A 24,391-nucleotide genomic window follows, 5' to 3' on the forward strand; every position below is an offset into this window, starting at 1 on the left:
TGGATTCCTCCCAACTGGCCACCACTGGGAGAAGCTGCATTGCTCGTGTGTGTGAGTTTCTCCTATTAAAGATCTTAAGAAGTTGAATAAGGCTACGTTTAAGTTCTTCAGAATGGACTTTGAATTTACAGACTTTTGGGGCTTTCCTCGACAGACACCATTACTGAGGATACAGGCAGGAGACATGTTCCCTGTGGGAACCAGAGGCAGAGATAACTCCTAGTCCTTGAGGGCAGCCCAAATCCCTCCTTATCTTCCCAGTCATGGTTCAGACTAATGAAAGAGTTACAAAGTCTACTTATGTTTCTGACTTCACGTGTTTGAATTGGCAGAAAACTTTTAACACAGTCCAGCTAAGAGTGGATGCATTTCGTATCTGAATTGAAATACTTGTCCATTTAGATTTGTAGTATTTACGGAATAATTGGAATCATACTTTTCGCCCTCAGGGAGCAGAAGGAAATCTACAAAGAGATCAGTTGCGAACAACAATCCTCAGAAACCTGAAAACCGCGCCTGAGACCTAAAGTTGTCATTTTCCAGCGTCATTAGCAGAGTTACAACATCTTGTTCGCCAAGGTCAGTGTCTGGGAACGCTCACGCCTCCTGTGCTGCTGAGGAAACCACATTACCCAGAGGAAAGTGCGCTCCACGCTGGCAGGAGTGGACCCTTTACCGCCCAGGACAGGGGCATTTCCGTGTGTGGCATCGGGTTGGGGCGGGAATTCCCTCTTGCCTTGGTGGCGGTCGTTTCGAGCTCACCCGTCTGTTCAAGTCTGAGGCTCCAGAGGGGCGGTCCCCGCCGCGCACAGCCGCATCCGTCTGAGGCTTGAGGACCTGGAAAGGGCCGGATCGGGCCTCTGAGCCTGGCGGACTCCGCTGCTCCCGCTGCTCCCGCGGGTGGCCACGCCCAGGCACCCTGCTGAGGTGAGTGCGGGTCCCCGGACCCTCTTCCCCCACCGAGCCCTGCGGCCCGGGTGCGGGGCGCCTGTCAGTCCTGCAGCTCACGTGCCGGCTTCTGGGACTTGAGGAGCTCGTGGGTGACACACAGTGTGACCGCGTGGGAGAGGGTGACGGGCTGAGGAGCCGCCATGTAAAGACGCGCAGGGACAGCTGAGCCGGGAGGATCGGGAACACCTGAGCCCTGTTTGGCGCCTAAAAGCGACAGAAGCGCCGAGGCGAGCTTGTGCGTGTGGAGTTTTGCTTTCATTCTGCAGACGCAGGGGCCGTGGAGGGTTGAGAACAAAAGAGGGACTTTGGCTGAGATGAGGGTGTAACGTTTTCCAAACACGGCTCAGAGGACGGAGAGACTAGGAGAGGTGCTAGCAGTAGGGACAAGAGGGCGCACCCTGTAGAAGATGATGTAGCTGGCGGAGTCTGCACTGAGGACTGAGGCCCTGAGGTCATGCACTCACCTCGAAGGCACCTGGTCGAGGGCCACGCAAGGGCACTTAGCAGCCTGAGCCCCCGGGTCCTGGCAGTAGTAGCCAGGCTCTGAGCAGAGCGTTCTCTTTCCACAGATCCCTGCGACTGCAGAATCGCTTAGGGTAGTGCTTTGTGGGCCTAGGTCAGGGCGTCTCGCTCACAGACTCTGAGATAGAGGTGTCCTGGGACTGTGGGGCCACTCTTCCAGGCCTGGGGACCTTGAGGTGACACCAAGCCCAGGGTCCTAAGTCCAGGTCTGTGGTTATATGAAGTAGTCCCTGTTTTGGGCAACAAGTCAAGTAGGATTTGCGATGTCATCCCAGGCAAAGATAGGAGAATAGGGCAAGACTTGGAGGGGAGGTTGAGCTGAATCAGGGACCTGTCAGGGTCTTTTTTTGTTGTTGTTTATGTTTTTTAATGTGAACTGGGACCAATGGGACAGGAGTCAGTTCTAGAGCAGGTGTGAGACAAGCTGGGTGTCTGTTCAGCCGGTCATGGGAGCAATAGAAGTTCCTGAGAAATGGAGACAGGTGATCTAACGCAGGTCTCATTAGAATCCCTGGGGATGTGGAGGGTGAGGGGCATAACTAACTTGGAATCCTAGGGCAGACGCTGATGATGGAATGAACTGTCCCCATTCTGACAGGATATGAAGTTTGAGGACGTGGCCATCGCCTTCTCCCAGGAGGAGTGGGGGCTCCTTGATGAGACCAAAAGACTCCTGTACTACGAAGTGATGCTGGAAATCTTTACACTCGTAGCTTCTATGGGTAAGACCTTTCATCTCCCTCGTGTCCTGAGGTGATGTGCTGCCTCCCTACTTTCTTTAGAGGTGGCTTTGTCTTTTTCCCAGCCAGACCATTTGCTTTGCTGATTTGGCCCGTTTTCTTGTCATATGTGCTGTGGCTGCCAGTGCTTATCTCTGTGGAGTGCACTGAGCCATGGACACCCCAAGCATCCCTGTCACCTGTTGTCCCCAAAAGTTAAGGAAATGTCTGTGAGTAAAAATCTCGCAGACAGCTTAATGGATCCCACCTTGCCTGCCCTCTCCTTTGCATGGTGATCCAGATTAGTGGCCTCCAGCTCTTCACCCTTTCCTCTAGGTAAGAGTTCATTGTGACTTCCTATATCACGTCATGGTCATTACTTAAAAGAACCATAGGCTGTTCTTGTAAGATCCTCCTGCACTTGTTCTTTGCAATAGTGTCTTCTCTGAGTATTATTGTGTGCTGACTTGCTCTGGGCCAGTGCTGGCTGCTCACTGCTGTTGTGTTTTATTGAGACCGGGTTCTTCAGATCTCAGTCGTTTCCCAATAAAAGGAGCAGGATAAGTCTGGTTTTACAGGATGGACAACTCAGGATGGTCTCAAAGGAGACTGGTCCTGGTGAAGACTTGAGATAAGGGCGTTGTTCAGATCATGCCAGCAACCTCCCCCGTATCCAACTGTGTTTTGGTTCAAGTGCTGGGGCTTTTGTTTCCAATGCTTGGCACTTTGTTGAGTGTCATTTCTTGTGTAACTTCCTGGCTCCTGATTATTTTCACTTTAGTGGTGTCTTTCTATGTCACCATGTTACTGTACTGCCGCCTCTGCAGTATTCTCGCACATTCACCTTGTGCATGTGTACATGAGATGTGCTTACATCCTTAAGTAATCTTCAAATACCAGTTACCCATTTGTTGGGTCTTGCTGGGAGAAAGACATAACCAGCATTCTGTACAGCCTGTCCATGTCACCAGCACAGAAGCCCTGCTGAACAATGTTAGCAGAAGAATGAGTTGTGAATCCAGCTTCTCTTCCATGTGGGATAACCTGTTTTTTTCTTTCTGGTGAGGTATCCCCTTATTTGTGATTTCAGAGCCCCAGTACTGCACTCAGCCCCTGATTTAACCTGCCTCCAGGTGTCTTAGTTTCAGACAATCCCATGAAACCAATATATTATGTCTGACTGTCTTTCGTAGTGGAACTTCCTCCTTCCACCAAAGTCAACATCCATTTTCTCAGCATTTCTCTGCTTTCAGATTGTGGGCATAAGACGGAGGATGAAGAGACCCCTTCTGAGCAGATTGTATCTCTAGAAGGAGAATCAGAGGTCAGGATTTCTACAACAACTTCAGCAACCCAGAAGACCCATATCTGTGAGCAGTGTGTCTCAGTCTTGAAAGCTGTTTTACACTTGATTGACTTCAAAGTAGCACACCTTGAGAAGAAAGCATTCTGCAGCGACATGTGCGTGAGAGGCTTCTGTTTCAGTGCAAACCTCCACCAGCTACACAGGCCTGCCAGTGGAGAGAAGCCCTGGAGAAATGATATGGACCGGGCCTGGTTTGTGAGTAGGTGCAGGTGCCATGGATCAGGGGCATTTCTCACCAGTAGAGCGGTTGAGGAAGACTTCCCAGCAGTCTCAGGCCTTCTTCAGCTCCAGGCCACTCCTAACAATGAAGAGCCACCCAGTGGTGGTGAGAGTGGGCAGGCCTTTCACAGTGGAAAAAGTCATCACCAGTGGGGTGAGTGTGAAAAAGCTGCCAGCCACAACCACAATATCATTCAGTGTCAGAGGGTCTGCTCAAGGGAGTGGCTTTATGAGTGTAGCATATGTGGGAAAGCCTTTAGACAAATCTTTTACCTCATTCAACATAGGAGAGTTCACACAGGAGAAAAGTGTTATGCGTGCACTGTTTGTGGGAGGTGCTTTAACTGCAAATCTTCCTTTACTCAACATCAAAGTGTTCACACTGGAGAAAAGCCGTATGAATGTAGTGTTTGTGGGAAATGCTTTAGCTACAAATTTATACTCATTCAACACCAGAAAATTCATACTGATAAAAAGCCATATATATGTAGTGATTGTGGAAAGTTCTTTCGTCACAGCTCTGGCCTCATTCAACACCAGAGAATTCATACTGGGGAAAAGCCATATGAGTGTAGTGATTGTGGGAAATGCTTTAGCTACAAATCTGTACTCAATATCCACCATAGAATTCACACTGGTGAAAAGCCATATGAGTGTATTGATTGTGGAAAGTCCTTCAACCAAAGGCCTGCCCTCATTCAACACCAGAAGGTTCACACTGGAAGAAAGCCCTATGAGTGCAGTGAATGTGAGAAATCCTTTAGACTACGCAGCCAACTTCTTCTACACCGTCGAGTTCATTCCGGAGAAAAGCCTTATGAGTGTGGTGAATGTGGGAAATGTTTTAGATGTGCCTCTAACCTTGTTCAACACCAGAGAGTTCACAGTGGAGAAAGACCTTGTGAGTGTAGTGAGTGTGGGAAATCTTTTAGCCACAAATCTCACCTTCGTCGTCACCAGAGAGTTCACACTGGAGAAAAGCCCTATCAGTGCAGTGAATGTGAGAAATTCTTTAGACAACGCAGCCAACTTGTTCAACACCGTCGAGTTCATTCCGGAGAAAAGCCTTATGAGTGTGGTGAATGTGGGAAATACTTTAGCTCTAACTCTTACCTTATTCAACACCAGAAAATTCACAGCGGAGAAAGACCATATGAATGCAGTGAGTGTGGGAAATGCTTTATCCTCAAAGGTCAACTCCTTCGGCACCAGAGAGTTCACACTGGAGAAAAACACTATCAGTGTAGTGATTGCGGGAAGTCTTACTACACAAGCTTTTCCCTCGTTCAACACCAGAAAGTTCACAGTGGAGAAAGACCATATGAGTGTAGTGAGTGTGGGAAATCTTTTATCCTCAAATTTCAACTTCTTCGGCACCAGAGTGTTCACACTAGAGAAAAGCCCCATAAGTGTAGTAATTGTGGGAAGTCCTTCGGCACAAACTCTTCCCTCATTCAACACCAGAAAGTTCACTCCGGAGAAAAGCAGTAGGAGTGTAGTAATTGTGGAAGGCTTTTAGCCAAATGTTTCAGCTCGTTGAACACCACAGATGTCACACGGGTGAAAGGCCTTATAAGCGTAGTGAATGGGCGAAGTCCTTTAGACAACGCTCTAGCCTTTTCCAACACTACAGAATTCACACTGGGGGAAAAAAACCTTATGAGTGAAGCAAATATGGAGAAACCTTGGACAAACTGTAACCACATTTGACATTAAGAAAGAACATAACAGAGAAATACCTTATGACTATACTGACTTTGAGAAATCCCTTTGAAAACCTACCAAGTTATCCACTTTATGAGTTTATTGTGGAGAAAAGCTTTGTGAGTGGGAAGATAATCTAGCATTTCTGTAGCCTCTTTGATCACCAGAGAGCTCAGCTGGAGGAAAGCTGTATGAGTGTAATGAGTATGGGAAGTTCAGTCAAACCTTTACCCTTATGGAACACCAGAGAGTTCACACTGGTGAAAGGTCTTACAAGTGTAATGAATGAATGAAGTCCTTTAGACATAGCTGTAGGCTTTATGACACCACAAACTTCAGACTGGAAACAAGCTTATGAGTGCAGCAAATATTAAAAAAACAAAACAAAACCCGAAAAAAATACCAACCCTGACTAGTATTGTTCAGTTGACTGGATGTTGTACCACAAACCAGAAGATTGCTGGTTTGATTCCCAGTCAAGGCAGATGCCTTTGTTGAGGGCCAGGTCCCTAGTTGGGAGCATAAGAAGCAACTGATTGATATTTCTCTTTCTCTCTCCCTTCCTTCACTTTTCTCTAACAAATAAATAAAAAACCTTTCTAAAAATATCAAAAACGTGTTAAACAAATCTTGAACCTCAATTGACATAAAAAAGTTCACACCAGAGAAATGCCTTATGAGTGCAGTGATTGTGGCTAGTGTATCGGAGAAAACTAGCTGCACTGATCACCTGAAAGGTCCCACTGGAGAAGAGCTGTGTGAGTGCAGTCTCTGTGGAAATGTTTTAGGCGCCAGTCTGCCCTTTCGCAACACCAGAGAATTCTTACTGACAAAAGCCTTCATGCGTGCAGTGATCTGCAAAATCCTTTAGACAATGCTGCCACCTTATTCAACACTGGCAGGTTCATTCACAAATCTCACTTTATACACTCTGGAGAGTTCACAGTGAAGAAAAGCCTTCAGTGTGCTTGGAGTTTTACTTCCCACGCTGTATAACAGCAATGGAGGAGACTTTGGAAAACATGTACATAAATTTAAGTCTCTTCTGGTGGAATGTACACTGTGAGGTTGCTGATGAGTTCTGGGAACAAGTGAGGCTTTAAGAAGCTGCCTGGCATTTTCTAACCTGAACTGTACTACTACCAGACTGATGTCAGGGACAGTTTTTGTGGCTAAAGCCATTGCACTTCTGTAACCTGACTCTCCTGCACAGTATGGGTCAGTCAAAACTGCAACGTGCTCAGGGCAACTATCGCCTGTATTCTCACTGGCTTGAGAAAATTATGAATACTCCAAGCTCTTGGCATGATCCTCGTTCCTTTCTGTCTGACTAGGACTGGACCTGACCCTCTATGGCCCGGCCGACCCATCCTTCACTCTGAAGGACTTTCTCTTTCAAGGACATTGTTGTTCTCACATTATGCTGTGATGAATAGTTCTAAGTTCTGTTCACCAACCTGTACACTGCTTGCTGTACACTCCTTTTGATTATGATAATTTTTGTGAAAGTCTCTTTTTTTTTTGTACCTTTACTGTTGGTGATTCTATTTAGTGTGTGGGGTGATCTGCAAGGACAATTGTGATCTGTCAGCATGTAGAAGTAAACAGATATTGTGGGGACCCCAGACTTCTGTGCTTCAGAAGGTAAGGTATGAGGGTAAAAATAGCTCTTTGTTCAAGGTAGCTTTGTTTTGCATTTCTGCCCAAGGCCTTTAAAGAAATTTGCAGGCTGGTGCTGTGATTATTGGGCAGGTCAAAGGTCACCCTAAGGAGGAGGCTTTTGTTGTGCTTCTGTGAACAAAATGGATCTTATTGCTTTGTTTACATTCATATTACATAATTCCCAGCAGTGTTGAGGGGACCTCCTCCACAGGTTGTACAGAAAGCCAAGTGCCAAAGTGCAAAATTCTGTGTCATTTGTTGAAAGGCTCTGGGTTACGTGGAACCACAGTTCAGACAGAAACACTGAATTATAGCGACTGGGAGAGTCTGCAGTAAATTAGATGGAAGGTGCCTCTTCTGAACGTCCATCCACAGATGTTACAGTGCCTGTGGCTTGTGTGACCTGTGTGCACAGACATCCTCAGGCCCTCCATAAGTCTGTTTCTTCTAACTGAGGTCATTGTCAGAGAAAATAATATAACGGTTTGTGGTCTTCCCGTAGCCTCTCTGGGGTGTTCATCTCAGGGTTATTGCTCTGCAGGCAAGAGGATGAAGCTAGAGAAAAGGGTGATTCCGTAGGCAGTCCTAGGATGTGTCCTTATTGACCCAGCCAGCACTGCTGTTGATTCATATAGCAAAAGTCTTCACTGCTTGCCAATATATCTTTTTAAGATTTTATATTTTTATAAGAGAGGGAAAGAGAGGGAGAAAGTACAGTTGAGAAAGATCGATGTGAGAGTGAAACATCAACTGGTTGCCTTCCAAACGCTCCCCCAGCAGGGGACCATGCCAGCAATGCTGGCTGGGGATCAAACTGGCGACCTTTTTCTCTGCAGAATGGCACCCGACCAGCTGAGTGTCTGTCAGGGCCGTTTGCCAATATTTACTGCCAGAGGCAAGGCTGACCTTAACAAGATATGAGAAGAAAGAAGGTAGAGTTTATGTACAGTTGGATACCTTATTTTTATTTTGCAACCTCATTTCCTAAGAAAGGAGGGATATCTTTGCTGTTATTTTGAACCACTTTTCAAAGTTTTGTGGAGGTATGTGTATAATCAACATGCGACAAAGTACACTTATCTAATGTGTGCTATTTGGTGACTTTGACATAAGGATAAAACTGTGAAACCATCACAGAAAAGAACTTAAGTATCACCCATATGCAGGGTTTAGTAAAAGTAGTTTACAGTTGTGAGTACGTATTTATTACTGTTTATTCAAGCAACTACAAACCTACTTTTGTTGCACCCTGTATTTAATTTATCTCCTGCCCTTTTATAATCTCTGCCCCAGTCTTCCTTAGCTCTCCAGGTAGTCATTGATTTATCTTCCTTTACAACAGATTATTTCATATGTTCTATAATTTTATAGGCATCATAAGGTGTACAGTCTTTAACAAGTACTTTCATGCTGCACAGTTATTTTGACATTCAACAATAATGCTGATATGAACAGTTAGTTCTTTTTATTACTGAGCAGTTTTGTGTTATATAGGTAATGCTCTGTTTATTCATTTATTTGTATAGTTTGGGTTATTTCTAGATTTGGGGTATTACAAATAAAGCAGCTATGAATAGCTGCATTTAGATCTTTATATGCATATATGTTTTATTTCTCATCCTGTTACAGTATCAGCAAATGCATTTTAAGAAATGAAAAATTATGATCTAAAATGGTTCCTTTTGCCTTCCCATTCACCCACAGCATATGAAAATTCCACCTCTTCTGCAACCCTGCCAGTGCTTGCTGTGGTAAATCTTTTTAAATATTAGCCTTGGGAGTCAGTGCAGTGCTTACTTGCTTTGGATTTTATTCCATTTTCCCAAGAATCTATAATGGTTACTTTTTTAAATGCATTTATTTACCCTGTCATTATTTCTTTTGATAAAACATCTGCTCAGAATCCTTTTTTGTTTTCTTTTTATAAGTTTGTTATTTTAACCAATAGGAGCACAGTGCAGCAACAAAGTCATATGTTGGCATTTCAATCACTTTCCAATGACCTGATGGACTTCTTTACCATGTGAAACAATTTTATCTGAGTACTGGAAGGAAAACTTTTTCTCAATTTTTATATTGATGTACAACTTAAGGCCACTTGTACCATACACTTATAAGTTTAACCTACATTGTTAACAGTTTGTCCATCACTTTCTTTAAGTCTAAATATTCAATAATACATTAAGTCTAGGTTTGTAATCTTTGTCAGGCTTCTCTTGTGTAAATTCTCTCATCGTGGTCAGTTTCAAACTGCCAAACTGATGTCAGGAACATGGAGATGGTAAGATATTCCAGTAGAACAGCATTATATTTTATTTTTGCCACACTGATACTGTAGCGACAAGTAACTTCAAGAACATCAATAGTAAAACAGTAAAATGATTGGGAAGTTGCAAGTGTAAAATTGTTTTTAGTTTGATTTCAGTATAATTCACTTAAAGTATACATATTTTGTACATTTAATGATGCTTCCGTACATACTTGGCATTTCTGAAACTCAGTACTTCCCACCCTTTTCAGTGCTTCCTTCTTGCCCTGTAAAATTACTAAAACAAGGATATATTTTACATTTTATAATAGCTACTTTCAAATATATCCATAAAGAGAAAATGCTGGTACTGTAACTGAGCAGCCCAGGGGTCATGCTTGTGGCACCTTCATGCATGACCCAACAGTTAGTGTTGAGGGAAACATTTTTATTTACCAGGTTCCAACCTCAGAGTGGGGCTGAGAGCACTCCTGCTCAGAGCCCTGTTCTCCAGTGAGACCCAGCCCTTCCCTTGCTCCCCACCACGTTATAAGCCAAAACCAAGCCCAGCAGTTCCCCATCTCCTTATCTCTTCTTAAGCCAGCTGGACAAACAGTTCTCCATCTCCTCTGGAAAGGACACTCGTGGGTTTCAGAGTCACCATCCTCTCGCAGCCGGTCTCTCCAGGCGTACATCGTCCTCAGCCTCCGTGTAGCCCAGAAAGACCTGTACCATGTCGCACTGGATCATGGTGAAGTCCAGGAAGGCATATGTCCCAAGTCGGTAGCCTCCGTGTTTCTCAGAGAAGGGAGGTCAGCATCCCAGGCATCTCTCAATCCGTGCTTGCTTTGGCAGGTTCCCGCACAGCTGCAGCAGCTGCGCTGGGTCCGCACACTTCCGTCAGCTCTCCCTCATGGCTGGAGCTCCTCCCTCACTAAAGGCAGCATGGTTGAACCCCAGAAGACCTCATGGCAGGCCCTGCACAGCTGCTTCCCTACTCATCCCTCAAGGTGAACCAGCCTTTCGCTCTCTGCCTGCCCTTATTTTAAGTGCTGACCTGGAGCTTCCTACGTAACGTCACATCTGGCTTCTCCCACAAGGTGCTGCTTTTGCCAGTTGCCCTGAATCTTCTGCCCTCTTCCAGCTGCCATCTTTAGTCAGAGCAAGAATTCCTGTGACATAGGGACTTCTGAGGAGGGCATGCACCTTCCCTGGCTCTGTCCTGAGTCACTGAATGCTCTCAGTCACTACTTTTGCCCAGGGCGGCAGCACAACTATTAACTTGCCTTTTGTAATGCAAAGTATCTTAACCTATCATCCCCTTCCCCCATTCCCCAACCATGGGCTCTGGGGAATTTCTCCTATATTTTTGGGACCCATCACTCCACCCCATTACAGTATGAAAACCCATGAATTTTATAGTACCTTCCATTGTTACCTATTATGGTGGTTCTTGTGCCTATATATGCATCGTGATGCACAATAGTGAGTTATTTTACTTAAAATTAGATATGTCAGTGTGGAACATTTTCTAATGCATTCCTAAAGTGTAAGGTCTCTGAAACCTGAAAACAAAAATGTTAATATAATGAATCTTTTTGAAAATATTTAAAATATAAGTATGTGAGGCTGAATTTTATTAGTTGTATAAGGCAGATTGCAATCATGTTTTAAAAATGTGTATGGATGGCTTTTATCTTTCCTAAAATTTATTGATTTTAGAGAAGAGGGGAGAGAGAGAGAAAGAGGGAGAAACATGGATTTTGTTGCTCCGCTTATTTATGCATCGTTTGGTTGATTCTGGTATATGCACTCACAGGAGATTGGATCCACAGTTTTGGTCTATCAAGGACGATGCTCTGACAAAGTGAGCCACTTGGCCAGGGCTAAAGGTTTATATGATAAAAGTTCATGAAGAGTTTGGAGAAATGGCTTATTAAAAACATGGTGTTAACATATTTGGAAATTTAGTAAGATACCAGAAGTATATTTCCAGCTTTAGTCTTAGAGAGTAAATATCAGATCTAAGCATAAGGACTGTCTAATCTCTTAGCTATAAATGTACTATATTTTCATAATTTTGCCTGAGTGCAAAGTGTTACTAAATATGTATAAAACCTTGGGAGCTAAAACATTTTTCACACATGTATATTTATAAAAGTCATCCTGACTGCCCAGTGTGGTTCAATTGGTTGGGTGTTGTCCTGCAAAGCAAAGGTTGCGGGTTCAATTCCTGGTCGGGGCACGTGACGTGGTTGCAGGTTTGGTCCCTGGTCCAGGCAGGTACCAGAAGCCACACAAGGATGATTCTTTCTCACGTCTGTTTCTCAACCTCACTCCATCTCTTCCACTGTCTCTAAAAATAAATTTCAAAAAATTTTAAAATAAAGTAAGAAGAAAAAGGATTTAAAACAGTTTTCACATATATTTATAAAAATTAACTTTTTCACTTTGATACCTTTACTGAAAGATTTTTGAAACACAGAAAAATAAAACTCAAAACATTTAAAATGTAGAAGAGACAATATCAGCGCTTCATTTGGAAATGTATACGAATACACAATTCTTAGAAATCATAATTATGAATTATTTTTTATAAACATCAGAACAAGCCAAATTACATTTGAAAAGACATTGAATTTTGCATCTATAGACATACTGTTACTGAAATTTCATTTTAGAGTCAGTGGCTCAGTTGGTTGAAGCGTCACTCCAACACTGAAGGCTGGGAGTTCGATTCCTGGTCAGGGCATGTACCTAGTTTGTGGGTTCAATCCCCAGTTCGGGTGTGTATGTGAGGCAACCAATTGACGTTTCTCACACATCGATGTTTCTCTCCCTTCCTCTCAAACATTTTTTAAAAAGAAAATACGGCATTTTAGTAAAAAATGATTTACAATTTCCAGAGGGACATTTGCAGGGAAGGTAATAGGAGGCATTTAATAGAGAGTAAAATGTGTCATTTTTATAAATAAAAGCATTAAAACTAAGTAAATTTTTCCAACAAGCAATCAACTTTAGAGACTATTGTCTATACTAATAGCAGCCAAGGAATTTAAGTTCGCAGTGTGCTGATTTTTGAAGCGAACGTTTCCAAAACTGACTTGCTACCAGATAGAGGGAAACAAAAAAGCAAACCCCCGCCCGCCCCGCCCCCACCCCACCCCACACACCCCTTCACTGAGTATGTTCTAAGTGTAAAGCACATAATGACATGGTCGGTACCCCAAAGAGGGGGCGAGGGCGCGCTAACCAAGCGAACACCCTTGCCTGGGCCACGGACGCCCCGAGCGGCTGCGGAAACTACATTACCCAGCGCGCAGCGCGCCCAGCGAGGGCGGGCGGGTCCGGGAACGCGCCCAACCGGCAACGCGGGGCTGAGCCCGGGCTTCGTGAGTGACGCGCGCGGCCGCCTCCTGGCGGTCATCTGGGCCTCGGTGGGTTCACCGCGTCGGAGCCTCAGAGGCCGGGTGGCCGCGGCGGGGGCGCCGGAGGTGCGGTCCCAGCTGCGCACAGGCGCGTCCGCGGCTTCACGACCCGCAACTGGCCGGACCGCGGCCTCGGGGCCTCACAGACCCCGCTCCGCCCACGGAGTCCGCGGGGAGCGCCCGGCTGAGGTGAGTGCGCGACCCGGGCCTCCCCCCCTCACCCCACCGAGCCCTGCAGCCCCGGCCCCGGCGTCCGGGACGTGAGGCGCCCGTGGGGGACACGCGGGGTGACGCGCTGAGGGGCCGCCGTGTACCGACGCGCGGGGGCGGCTGAGCCGGGAGGACCCGGGCGCCGTGTTGCGTGTGGAGGCGCCGGAGAGGCCGAGGCGAGGTTGTGCGTGAGGAGTTTTACTTTTCCTCCCGGGACGGCCGCGGCCGCGGAGGGTTGTGAACAAAAGGGACACCGGCTGCGATGAGGTCGCAACGTTTCCAAACGCGGCTCAGGGGCCGGAGAGACTGGGCGCGGCGAGAGCCGTCGGGACGGGACGGGAGGGCGGACCCCGGAGAAGAGGGGGGGCCGGCAGGGGCTGCACTGGGGACCGGGGGCCGAGGTCACGCAGCCGCCTCCAGGGCACCCGGCCCCGGACCGGGGAGGCACTGAGCGGCCTGGACTCGGGGGTCCGGGCGGGGGTGGCCATGGTCTCAGCGGCCTTTCTCTTCCCACAGCCCCTGCGACGGCGGAATCGCTTAAGGCCTGGTGTCTGGGCTTATTTCAGGGCCGCCCGCCCTTGCGGTCTGTGAGGCAGAGGTGTCCTGGGACGGTGGTGCCGCTCTTCCAGGCCTGGTGCCCGGGGCCCTTGAACAGACACCGCGCCCGGGGCCCTTAGTTTAGGTTCAGATTCTGTGAAGCGGTTCCCGCGGTTGGCAGCCCGTGAATGAGATGCGGGAGGTCCTCCCTGGCGCAGGTACCCCAGTGTGCAAAGGCTTGGAGGGGAGGCTGAGCGGTTCAGACGCCTGTACGGATCCTTCCTTTCTTATGGTAACGGACCAGTGTGACAGGAGTCAGGTCTAGAGCAGCTTTGTGACAGGTGGGCGTCTGTCCTGCGGGTGACGGGAGCAGCGGGAGGTGGGGAGCAGTGGAGGCAGGTGATCTGACCGGGTCTCAGTAGACCTGCTGTGGCCGCAGCGTGGAGAAGAGTGCGGGTGTGAGGGAGGCGGTGGAAGGACCAGGCAGGAGGCTGCTTGTATAACCTGCGTGAGTGTAAGGGGCCAGGAAGCGGGGTGTAGAGGTGGGAGAAGTATCTGGAATCTGGACGGGTGTTGTAGGTGTGGCCCCCTGGCTTTTCTAATTTTGAGGTTCAGAGAAAGAGAAGTCGGGAATAACTTTAGTGTTTGGCTTTTAGCAGCTGAAGGTTTGGAAGCACCATCAACTGAGATGGTGAAATCCACAGTAGTAAGAGTCGTTTACATGGAGGATATCAGGAGTTTTATTTTTTGTCTGTTAATGGCATGAGTTGTTTCAAAGATCAGTTCATGGGTGTCTGGAACTCTGAGGAGGAGTTTAGGATGGACACTTCTCCAAAAGGTAGTGGAGGGTGTAACAACCAGGGTGGAGCTGTAGGTTAGTGTAAAATGTGTAATTGTGTTCAGGATAATGTAGTAGCAGTAAAGACAGAGTGGGGCTGAGGCCTGGTTTCCTGGTGGGGCTTCTGGTTGTGGGAAGGGTGTTCATAGCACAGCTTATGGACAGAAGTGGTCATGAAGTGGGGAGTGGTAAGAGTATGGCGTGGCACATGGTCAGGGACATTAAGGGATGCATGTACGTGAGGTGGTTAAAGGCCTTAAGAGTAATTCACACAAGAGGAGACTGGAGCTGATTCCTATTTACTACTCTGAAGGGTCATTTTTTATTTTTATTTTTTCTGAGTACATGCTTACTCATTTAATTCAACTGTTATACCCAATTCTGCTTTGTGAAAATAACAAAATGTTCTTATCAAAATTACATTGTCATGTCAGTACAGGTTTGTTGTTTTTGATACACCTCTAGAAAAAAGTTGGCACCAAATGCACATAAAGTTTTAAGGCTTAATAAAGTACATAGACTGGTAATTTCTCAAAGCCGCTTAGAGCATGAGAACAGAATGCTAATAGTTAATGAAATCTTCCAAATACAGACCGTCCTAATGTACAGAGAATTTCCCAAATACAGATGGCCACCCACTCTGGGCTCACAGGAGCAGAAACTCTTCTGCTTCTTACAGTGACCAGACTATTCCTGCACTCAAAACCCATTCCTATGGCCCCAGGGAGGAAAACAGGGGAAAGACAGGAGAAAGGTAAGGCTGGAGTTGTCGCTGCTGCCCAGAGGCTCTTGTTATAGCTCATTTTCCTCATCCCTAGAGGCCTCTCTTCCCATGTTTGGTTTCCCCCACCTCCACCCCAGACATCCCTGCCAGTGGACAGAACTAGAGACTTCTTCCTCTCATTTGGCTGATGGTGGGGGTGAAGCCACTAGGGCCAGCAGTACAATGTCAGGGTTCTTTCTAGCAACCCAATTTGGAATTCACAAATCATTTTCTTTTGTAGGAAAAAACAAAATGTAATGGCAATTCATTTCCACCATTAGCACATTTCATTATAAGTTATAGGTGTATTTTGACTTAAAAGCTAACCACCACTTATGACATTTTTTAATGGGGAAAAATGCTCTGAATTCTAAACAACTTTCTTAAAAATGACCATTTGAAGCATGGAGACAGAGTACTTGACAGAAGTCACATGGAATGAGTATTTCTTGGCTCCAAAGTCAGCAGGACAACTGAAAGGAGGGAAACTCTTTGGTTGACGATGCTACATGCAGATCCCCTCAACGTGCCGGGTGTAAGTGGGGTTTGGCAGGCACCTCCTGCAGGCACTTAGTGTCTCAGCCATTGTGATTATAACTAAACACAGCTGTTTCTTTCCTCAATTTTAATAATGATCAAGCATTTGCTCTGTAGGCACTCATAACAAAAGCCACTACCACACAAACCCTCTCTTCCATTAGCTACTGGTCCAGCATGAGTGATGGAGACCATACCCCTTAGGAGGCTGAATGGGAGAAACTGCTGCCTGACAAGAGTAGAGGTTCTGCAGTTTTATAAAGCGTGACCTAAGCAAACTTTCCTTCTTCTTTGGTGTACCTGAGTAACTTTTTTCTAGGAAGGTGTCAGAAATAGACCAGTCAGTAGTCACTTATGTAAAGCTGCTGTTTAAGAACAGCTCTTTAGGTCTTATTAAAGAATTCAAACCTAAGAATCCAAGGTTCTCAAGCATCTCTTCTACCCAGTGTCAACAGGAATAAAGTAAGACACATGAAGGATTTAAATAACCCAGTTACCTGGATGTATCTGGATAGTTTTAGTCTTGCAGAAGTCAGTGGGCCTTGCAGATAGAGGAACTGTCCATATCACTGGTAAAGAGTGAAGGCCAAGACTTAGGGATGAGAGAAAAAAATAAGCAATTCACAAGCAAAACCAGTCTGTGAATAGACCAAGACCAGTCCCTTGTGAGTGAAAGGCAGAGATTCCTGTCAGATCACCAAAGAGGATTGGGGTAAAAATCTCTCCATAAAGCATAAGACTTAGAAAACCTTTTTGGTTTATGCCCAGCGTTTCTGGATTTCTTTCTAAGGCTTTAAACTCTGCTACTATGATAAGTGATTTCTAGATACCCAACTGGCTGGCAGATTGCTGATGTAACAAAGACATGGAAGATTCTACTTCATTAGGCTCCCATGGCCTTGCAAGCTCCCCACCCAGCCCATCTGAGAGTTCCTCTCGCATCCAAAATCACAGTGTTCACCAAGGAGTCACATCCCTCCCCCCACAAAAATGTTTCTCGGCAGTCTGGAAGGTGAGGTCCTTTGCGGCTCTCATGGTGGCAATGGAATCTGAGCAATGGCTTCAGAATGCAACAGACCCTCTCCCCACCCCCATTCCTTTGGGCTAAAGGAAACTATATTTGAAATTCTATCTTTTGAGTTTCTTATCTGGCTACAGGGGAAGCAATAGCTTCTCTAGTAGAAGGAGATGCTGGGTTTGCCTCCAGGTGGATTCAGGACTTTGTTGTGAGATCTAGGCTGTGGGCCCAACCTGGGCCCATGGCTGTCAACTGTGAGCATGGGCTGGGGCTCTTGAGCACGTTCTGCTTCTTTTGGGCTACCTTTTTCACCCAGCTCTTCTCTGGGTAAGGTGTTCGTTGTGCCTTTAAGGTCCAATTTCGGGTCTTCTTCACACAAGAGCACATGGTCCTTAGGTTTGTTTGGGTGTGCCAAGGGTAAAGTGGAAGTCACTGGTGACCCAAAAATGTCATTAGTCTTCCCACCAGGTGGGTTCAGACGCTGTCGATTGTGCACAGGTGTTGATTCCTCAAAGATACCACTTCCCTTCCCTCCTGGGGGGGTTGGTTCTCTTAGGAATGTTCTGGGGTTCTTCAGTTGGTCCAAAAATATTCGATGCCATCCTGTTGGGTCGACTTGAAGGAATACCTTCTTCTGGACTTCCAAAAAGATTGCTTGATGCTCCTCCCGGAGGCTTCATAGCCCTGGAGCCGGATCGGCCTCCCTCGCCCTCCGAAATATGGAACATGTCTCCCGCTTCTCTCTGAAGGGTCATTTTGTTGTGACCCTTGGGGAGACCTGGGGTGTCCCAGTCAGGCTGACAGGTTAGCTTAGGGGCTTAAGTGATCATCTGTGAGACTCCCTGGGCACGGGGTAGGGGACCACTGGGGCTGGGCCTTCGGTGAGGGTGAGGTGGACAGGGGAAGGCTGAGACTGGTGGATGCATATGAGGGGCGGCACCAGTGGAGGAGGGCTGTGCCTATCTGAGCTCTCATGTGGTTCTCAGTAGGTGAGGTTGAAGCAAGGAGCAGTGAGGGAGGGAGGCCTTCACTGCAGGACCCAACGGAGACCCTGTCAGTGGTTACCATCAGAGTCTGGGTTGTACTTCATCCTGTTTGAATTTTTCATGTATTATCTGGACAACATATGCTGAATAATGAGTAGAGAGGCCAAGGCGATGTCTATGGTGCAGGCAGGAGGAGGCTGGGGCTGTGGGAGTGTAGGTGTGAGAGAGAGATATGGTAGGAAGACTGAGGTACACTTGGAGGGGAAGTGTCAATTCATGGCGCCAGGGCCCTCACATTGACGTAAGAGTGAACAAAGGGTCGGCCCATGTCTGGCAGTATGTGGATGAAATATATATGGGGAACATCAAGAGTATTGCCTGAAAAGAGAGGGGGTTGTGGTGCTTCATGCTAGGTCCAGAGATTAGATTCCATTTTTCTACCCACCTGCTTATTGTTGTTGAGGGCTGATACAGTGATCGATAAGACCTGGATGAGATAGCGGACATCAGTGCCACCCAGGCCGGAAAATCTCCACTGGCATGGGGAAGGGAAATGAGTAAGCAGAGATAGATTATGTAGGTGGCAACTTTAGAATGCTGGGAAAGAAGTTGATCTGGGAGCAAACAGTCCCAGTCATGACAGGGCTGTGCTACCTTTGAAGTTGTATTTTTGAGAGTGTAGCTTTTGAGAGAAGTGTGGTTCAAAGAATTATGTACATAGCGTTATGTAAACTGATGGCCTTAGTGCCCTGGGATTGAGATCACAATGGAGAAGGGTGATGCCTTCTTTTTTTTTCTCTTGAAGGGACAATCTAGGGGACCACAAGAATATTACCTGACAAGACCAGTTTCAAGTCATTCACACCATCTCTGTGGCCAACTTCAATCCCTAACCTGTTGGCAATACCCACTGTGTTGGCAACAGGTAGTGAGAACTACGTGCCAGGCCCAGATCTCAGGTATTGTCTGTTTGTGCCCATCAGCCTACTGTTGTGGGAGACACAGTATCAATGGGAATATAAGGAGAGAGTGACACCGATGGCACCGTGACTGGGTATCTTCTCTGATGTGAGGAGTCAAGTGAGCAGATGGATGTGGAGGGTGAGGGGTAGGACAGACTTGGGATCAAGCTGATCATGGAATGAACTGTCCCCTTTCTGACAGGATATGAACTTTGCAGCTGTGGCCATTGCCTTCTCCCAGGAGGAGTGGGGGCTCCTTGATGAGGCTCAGAGACACCTGTACTGCAGTGCGATGCTGGAGATCTTTGCACTTGTCGCATCTGTGGGTAAGACCTTCTCTGTTCTTCTTGTGTCATGAGGTGAAGTCCTGCTTTCCCTATTTTCTCCAGAGGTGCCTTTGTCTTCCCCACAGCCAGACCGTGGGCTCTTCTAATTTCTTCCACTCTCTTGTCAACTGTGCTGTGGCTGCCCTGAGCCATGAACTCTTTGAGCAGCTCTAACACCTGTTTCATCAAGAAGTGTATGGAAACCCTGACTGGTGTGGCTCAGTGGGTTGAGCATTGTCCTGTAACCCAGAAGGTCGTTGTTTCCGTTCCTAGTCAGAGCACATGTCTTGGTTTTAGGCCAGGCCCCCGGTTGGAGGCGTGTGAGAGACAACCAGTCAATGTCTCTCTCACCCATCCACATTTCCCTCCTTTTCTTTCTCCCTCTCTTCCCCTTGCTCTAAAATAAATAAATAAATCTCTTTTATTATTATTTTTTTAAGTACAGGAAATGTCTGGGAGTCAGAATTCTTGCATACAGCTTAATGGATACCACCTTGCTTGCCCTCTCCCTGGCAGGGTGACTGTGTCCAGATCCATAGCCACCAGTTCTGCCCCTTTCATATAGCTTATGGCTCTGTGTGACTGCCTGTGCCAAGTCCTGGTCATTACTTAATGAACTGTGGGCTGTTCTTGTAAGATCCTTCTTCAATTGTTGTTTGTAATGTTGTCTTCCCTGAAATACTATGGTATGCTGAGTTGCACTGGGCCGGGGGTCGTTGCTCACCACTGTTTTCTTTTCATTAATACTTGAATCACTCATGTTTTGAGTAGTTTTTACAATAGAAGGTGTGGTAACAATGCTTGTTTTTTCACAAGATGACTATTCAAAATGTTCTCAGTGGAGGCCTGGCCCTAGTGAGCATCAGCTGTGGAGAGGGCATGAGATAATGGTTAGGGTTATACGAGGAACCCGCCTTGTGTCCAGTAGTGTTTTGGTGCTAACGCCACTGGCCACATATTATTTTTTTTTTTTCTTTCTCATCCATAACACTTGGCTGGCTTGTCATTTTATCTATGACTTCCTGGCTCCTAGCGACCTTCACGTTTGTGGCTTCCGTGCATCACCTTTCCTCTGCATGGCTCACTCTGCAGTATTCACCACTGACCTGAGCATGTGTTATTAGGTTGCATACATCCTTAAGTGTTCTTTGAACACCAGCCACACATTTATTGAATTTTACTGGGTAAAGGACATAACCAGCCTTCTGCACAGCTTGCCCATGTCACCAGCAAAAAACCCTGATGAATGCTGTTAGAAGAATGAGTTTCAGATACTTCTTTTCCCTGTGGTGCTTGCCATTTCTGTGTGCTTTTTCTGGTGAGGTCTCCTCTATTTTGTGATCTTCAGAAGTTCAGTACTGCACAGCAGCACTGTATTCAACCTGCGTCCAAGTCCCTTTCTTTCAGACAGTCCCATGGGACCAATGTATTGTGTGTGACACACCTTTGTAATAGGACTTCATTCTCTCACCAAAGTCAGCATCTTATTTTCTAAGCATTTGTCTGCTTTCAGGTTGTTTACATAAAACAGAAGATGAGGAGGCCTCTTTTGAGAAGAGTGCATCTGTAGAAGGGGAGTCACAAGTCAGTTATTCTCATACAGCTCCTGCAACTCAGAAGACCCATCCCTGTAAACAGTGCATCTCAGTCCTGAAAACTATTTTGCATCTGACTGAGTTCCAAGCAGCGTACTTTGAACAGAAATCCTTCCTCAGGGACGCTTGTGTGAGAGGCTTCTGCTTTAGTGCAAAACTTCACAAGCTGCACAGGCCTGCCAGTGGAGAGAAGCCTTGGGAAGGAGATACGGAGAGGGCCTCGTTTGTGACCAGATGCAGGTGCCATGTATTAGGGGCACCTTTCACCCTTGGGGAGATTGAAGAAGACTTCCCAGCCATCTCTGGCCTTCTCCAGCCCGAGGCCACTCCTAACAGAGAAGAGCCACCCAGTGGTGGTGAGAGTGGGCAGGGCTTTCATAGTAGAAAAAGTCATCTTCAGTTGGTTGAATGTGAAAAAGCTGCCAACCACAACCACAAAGTTGTTCAATGTCAGCGTGTCTGCACTGGAGAAGGGCTTTATGAGTGTAGCAAATGTGGGAAAGCATTTAAACAAATCTTTAACCTCATTCAACATAGAAGAGTTCACACTGGAGAAAAGCCATATGAGTGCAGTGTCTGTGGAAAATGCTTTAACCGCAACTTTTTCCTCCTTCGACATCAGAGTGTTCACACTGGAGAAAAGCCATATGAGTGTAGTGATTGTGGGAAGTCCTTCAGCCAAAGGTCTAACTTGATTCAACATCAGAGAGTTCACACTGGAGAAAGGCCATATGAGTGTACTAACTGTGGAAAGTTCTTCACTCAAAGCTCTACCCTCATTCAACACCAGAAAATTCATACTGGAGAAAAGCCACATGAGTGTAGTGATTGTGGGAAATCTTTTAGACTACGCTCTCATCTTATTCAACACCGTCGAGTTCATTCTGGTGAGAGACCTTATGACTGTGGTGAATGTGGTAAATCTTTTAGCGATACCTCTAGCCTCAGTAGACACCAGAGAATTCATACCGGAGAAAAGCCACATGAGTGTAGTGATTGCGGGAAGTTTTTCACCCAAAGATCTGCCCTCATTCAACACCAGATAATTCATACTGGAAAAAGGCCATATGAGTGTAATGAATGTGGGAAATCCTTTAGAAAACGCTGTGAGCTTATTCAACATCGTCCAGTTCATTCTGGTGAAAAGCCTTATGAGTGTGGTGAATGTGGGAAATTTTTTAGTATTTACTCCAGCCTCTTTAGACACCAGAGAGTTCATACTGGAGAAAAGCCATATGAGTGTAGTGAATGTGGGAAATCTTTTGCACAGCGCTCTTACCTTATTCAACACAGTCGAGTACATTCTGGATAAAAGCCTTATGAATGTGGCAAATGTGGGAAATACTTTAGCTATGCCTCTAACCTTATTCAACACCAGAGAGTTCACAGTGAAGAAAATCCTTAAGTGTGCTGGCAATGTTTCATTTCTTTTCACTCACTATAAGAACACTGGAGGAGACATTTTGAGAGCTGTTTACCTAAATCTAAACCTCTTCATTTGTTTTTTAAAGATCTTATTTATTTATTTTTACAGAGAAGGGAAGGGAGGGAGAAAGAGCAGGCGAAAAACATCAATGTGTGTTTACCTTCCATGTGCCCCCAACTGGGGACCTGGCCCACAACCCTTTGGTTCGCAGGCCAGCGCTTAATCCATTGAGCCATATCAACCAGGGCTAAATGTAAACCTTCACGCACTGTTCTAGATTCCTCTTAATTTTCAGGTACAAGCAAGCGTTTAAGCAACTTCATTGCACTTTCCAACCTGCCCAGGGCTATTACCAGATGCTGTCACTGCCAGTTTTGGGGGCTGAAGCCATTTCACCTCTACAGCCTGGCTCACCTGCACATTGTGTGACTGTCACAACTCCAGTGTTCTCAGTTATATATAAAATTTCATAGGTTGGTGTCATTTGTTCTAAGACTCTTTAAGTGTTAGGTGGAACTGCAATTGAGACAGAAATATTGTATTAATAGTGAGTGAGAGAGACTGCAGTAAATTAGATGGATGTTGCCTCTTCTGAAAATTCATCTGCAAATGTTTCAGCGACTGTGTCTTGTGTGATCTGTGTGTACAGACATTCTCAGGACCTCCATAACTTCGCTCTAGCTGAGGTAATTGACAGAGAAAATAATCTTAACAGTTGGTGGCCTTCCCCAGCCTCTCCGGGGTGTTCACTTCAAGGTTGTTGCTCTACAGGCAAGAAAACCAAGCCAGAGAGAAAGATCATCCTGTAGTCAGTCTAAGATGTGTGTCTTGTGACTCAGTCTGCATTCCTGATGATTTGATGGTAATAGTCCTCACTGTTTGCCCGTATTTGCTGCCACTGAGGCAAGGCTGCCTCTCCTAGGACCTGAGGAGAGAGGTGGTCGGGTTCACATATGGTTACCAACCTAATTTTCTAAGGAAAGGGGAATATCTCAGTCTTAACTGGGAACCACTTTTTAAAGCTTTACTCAGGTATAGGTATATGTGACCTGCAACAAAGGGCACTTATCTAATGTGTACTGTTTGGTGCGTTTTGCCATATGGAGAAAGCTGTGAAACCATCACACGTAAAGTGAACTTATCTGTCACCCATAAAAGTAGTTTTACAGTTTTGAGTATGCAAAACAAGAATTTATTCTTTTTCTTTTTTCTTATGTACCCAATATACTTGCTAATCTACTTTCCTCTGAACAAATACACTGTGATTTGGAGAAGTACAAGATTAGTTGTCATGAGTTGCTTTTAGAGAATGATCCATAAGTGCCTAATCAGTAATCAAATATTGATACCAGGGACTACTTCTGGCACATCAGTCTTCATATTTCCTTCTCTGTTAACTGATTCAACTTTTTTTTTTCTTTTTGCTTCATTTTGAAGGATAACCATTGCTTTTTGGTAATTCTTTTGAGGATTAAAAGGTGGTCTCAATGAGTTTGTGATAGACTACGTATAGTTCCTGTGTCCCTTGTAATATTTTGCCTCCTGGCGTGGTTCTACCCCAAGAATACCCCTTTTGGGTGTTCCTTCATCCTGAAGGTGCCCTGAAGATCCTCTCCTTCCCAGATGACCATGGACCCTGTATTAGTCTGCTCAGGCTGCCATAACAAAGTGCTTCACACTGGGCAGCTTAAATAACAAATCTATTTTCTCACATACTTGGAGGGTAGAAGTCAGGTTGTCAGCAGAGTGAGATTCTCCTGAGGCCTCAGACGATCAATAAACCATATCTAAGAAGTAGTAAATTCTAATGTGCAAGTTCCTCAGCATTTTCAGCAAATAATAAGAATGGTGCTGCGAAATGGTAAGAGACTTTTGAGACAGCTACTGAAACCCTCAGATACACACTGGATCGTGATAGCAATAAGTGGGTTACGAAACCAACTAATTTCTAAGACAATTGAGAAAATTGACCATCAATATTGTTAAATTTTTTATTTCATGTGAAAGTTATTGGCATTGTGAAAGAGCCTTGACATTGAAAAAAGAGGTTATCCACTTCTTGGTAATGCATATACATGTCTGCAAACGTATATTTCCATAATACTACTCTACTTAGGAAATACTTTATAACTTCCAGATGATATTTTTTATTCATTGTCTCAGCATCTAAAATGTTAAGTTTTAGGAGGGCAGGGAGCCCTGACCAATGTGGCTTGGTTGGTTGGGCATCTTCCCGCAAAACGAAAGATCACCAGTTTCATTCCTGGTTAGTGCACATCCCTGGGCTGCAGGTTTGGTCCCGGGTTACAATGTATGTGAGAGGCAACTGACTGGCGTTTCTCTCTCACATCAGTATTTCTTTTCCTTTTTTTTC

The 24,391-nt window shown here is 45.7% G+C and overlaps 2 protein-coding genes and 1 pseudogene across 3 annotated transcripts; 2 read left to right on the top strand and 1 right to left on the bottom strand.

Moving 5' to 3' along the window:
- Window positions 1-891: 891 nt before the first annotated feature.
- Window positions 892-9,606, top strand: LOC149995680 (zinc finger protein 416-like). 2 transcript variants are annotated; one of them, XM_090258987.1, is made up of 5 exons: window positions 892-927; window positions 2,072-2,195; window positions 3,446-3,931; window positions 7,034-7,125; window positions 8,848-9,606. In XM_090258987.1, the coding sequence occupies exons 2-5, from the start codon at window positions 2,075-2,077 to the stop codon at window positions 8,896-8,898; spliced, it is 750 nt and encodes a 249-aa protein (XP_090115113.1). In that variant the 5' UTR covers window positions 892-927; window positions 2,072-2,074; the 3' UTR covers window positions 8,899-9,606. The 2 variants fall into 2 exon arrangements, with proteins under 2 accessions (XP_090115113.1, XP_090115112.1); XM_090258986.1 differs by lacking the exons at window positions 7,034-7,125; window positions 8,848-9,606 and having other exon boundaries at window positions 3,446-5,982.
- Window positions 9,607-12,805: 3,199 nt separating this feature from the next.
- Window positions 12,806-23,434, top strand: LOC149995681 (uncharacterized). Its single transcript, XM_090258988.1, has 3 exons — window positions 12,806-13,008; window positions 18,873-18,996; window positions 20,510-23,434. The coding sequence occupies exons 2-3, from the start codon at window positions 18,876-18,878 to the stop codon at window positions 21,901-21,903; spliced, it is 1,515 nt and encodes a 504-aa protein (XP_090115114.1). The 5' UTR covers window positions 12,806-13,008; window positions 18,873-18,875; the 3' UTR covers window positions 21,904-23,434.
- Window positions 16,558-17,458, bottom strand: LOC149995682 (jupiter microtubule associated homolog 2 pseudogene; annotated as a pseudogene).
- Window positions 23,435-24,391: the final 957 nt, after the last annotated feature.

This window comes from Furipterus horrens, unplaced genomic scaffold (genome assembly GCF_987537825.1).
Source record: "Furipterus horrens unplaced genomic scaffold, mFurHor1.1.pri manual_scaffold_13, whole genome shotgun sequence".
Lineage (NCBI taxonomy): Eukaryota > Metazoa > Chordata > Mammalia > Chiroptera > Furipteridae > Furipterus > Furipterus horrens.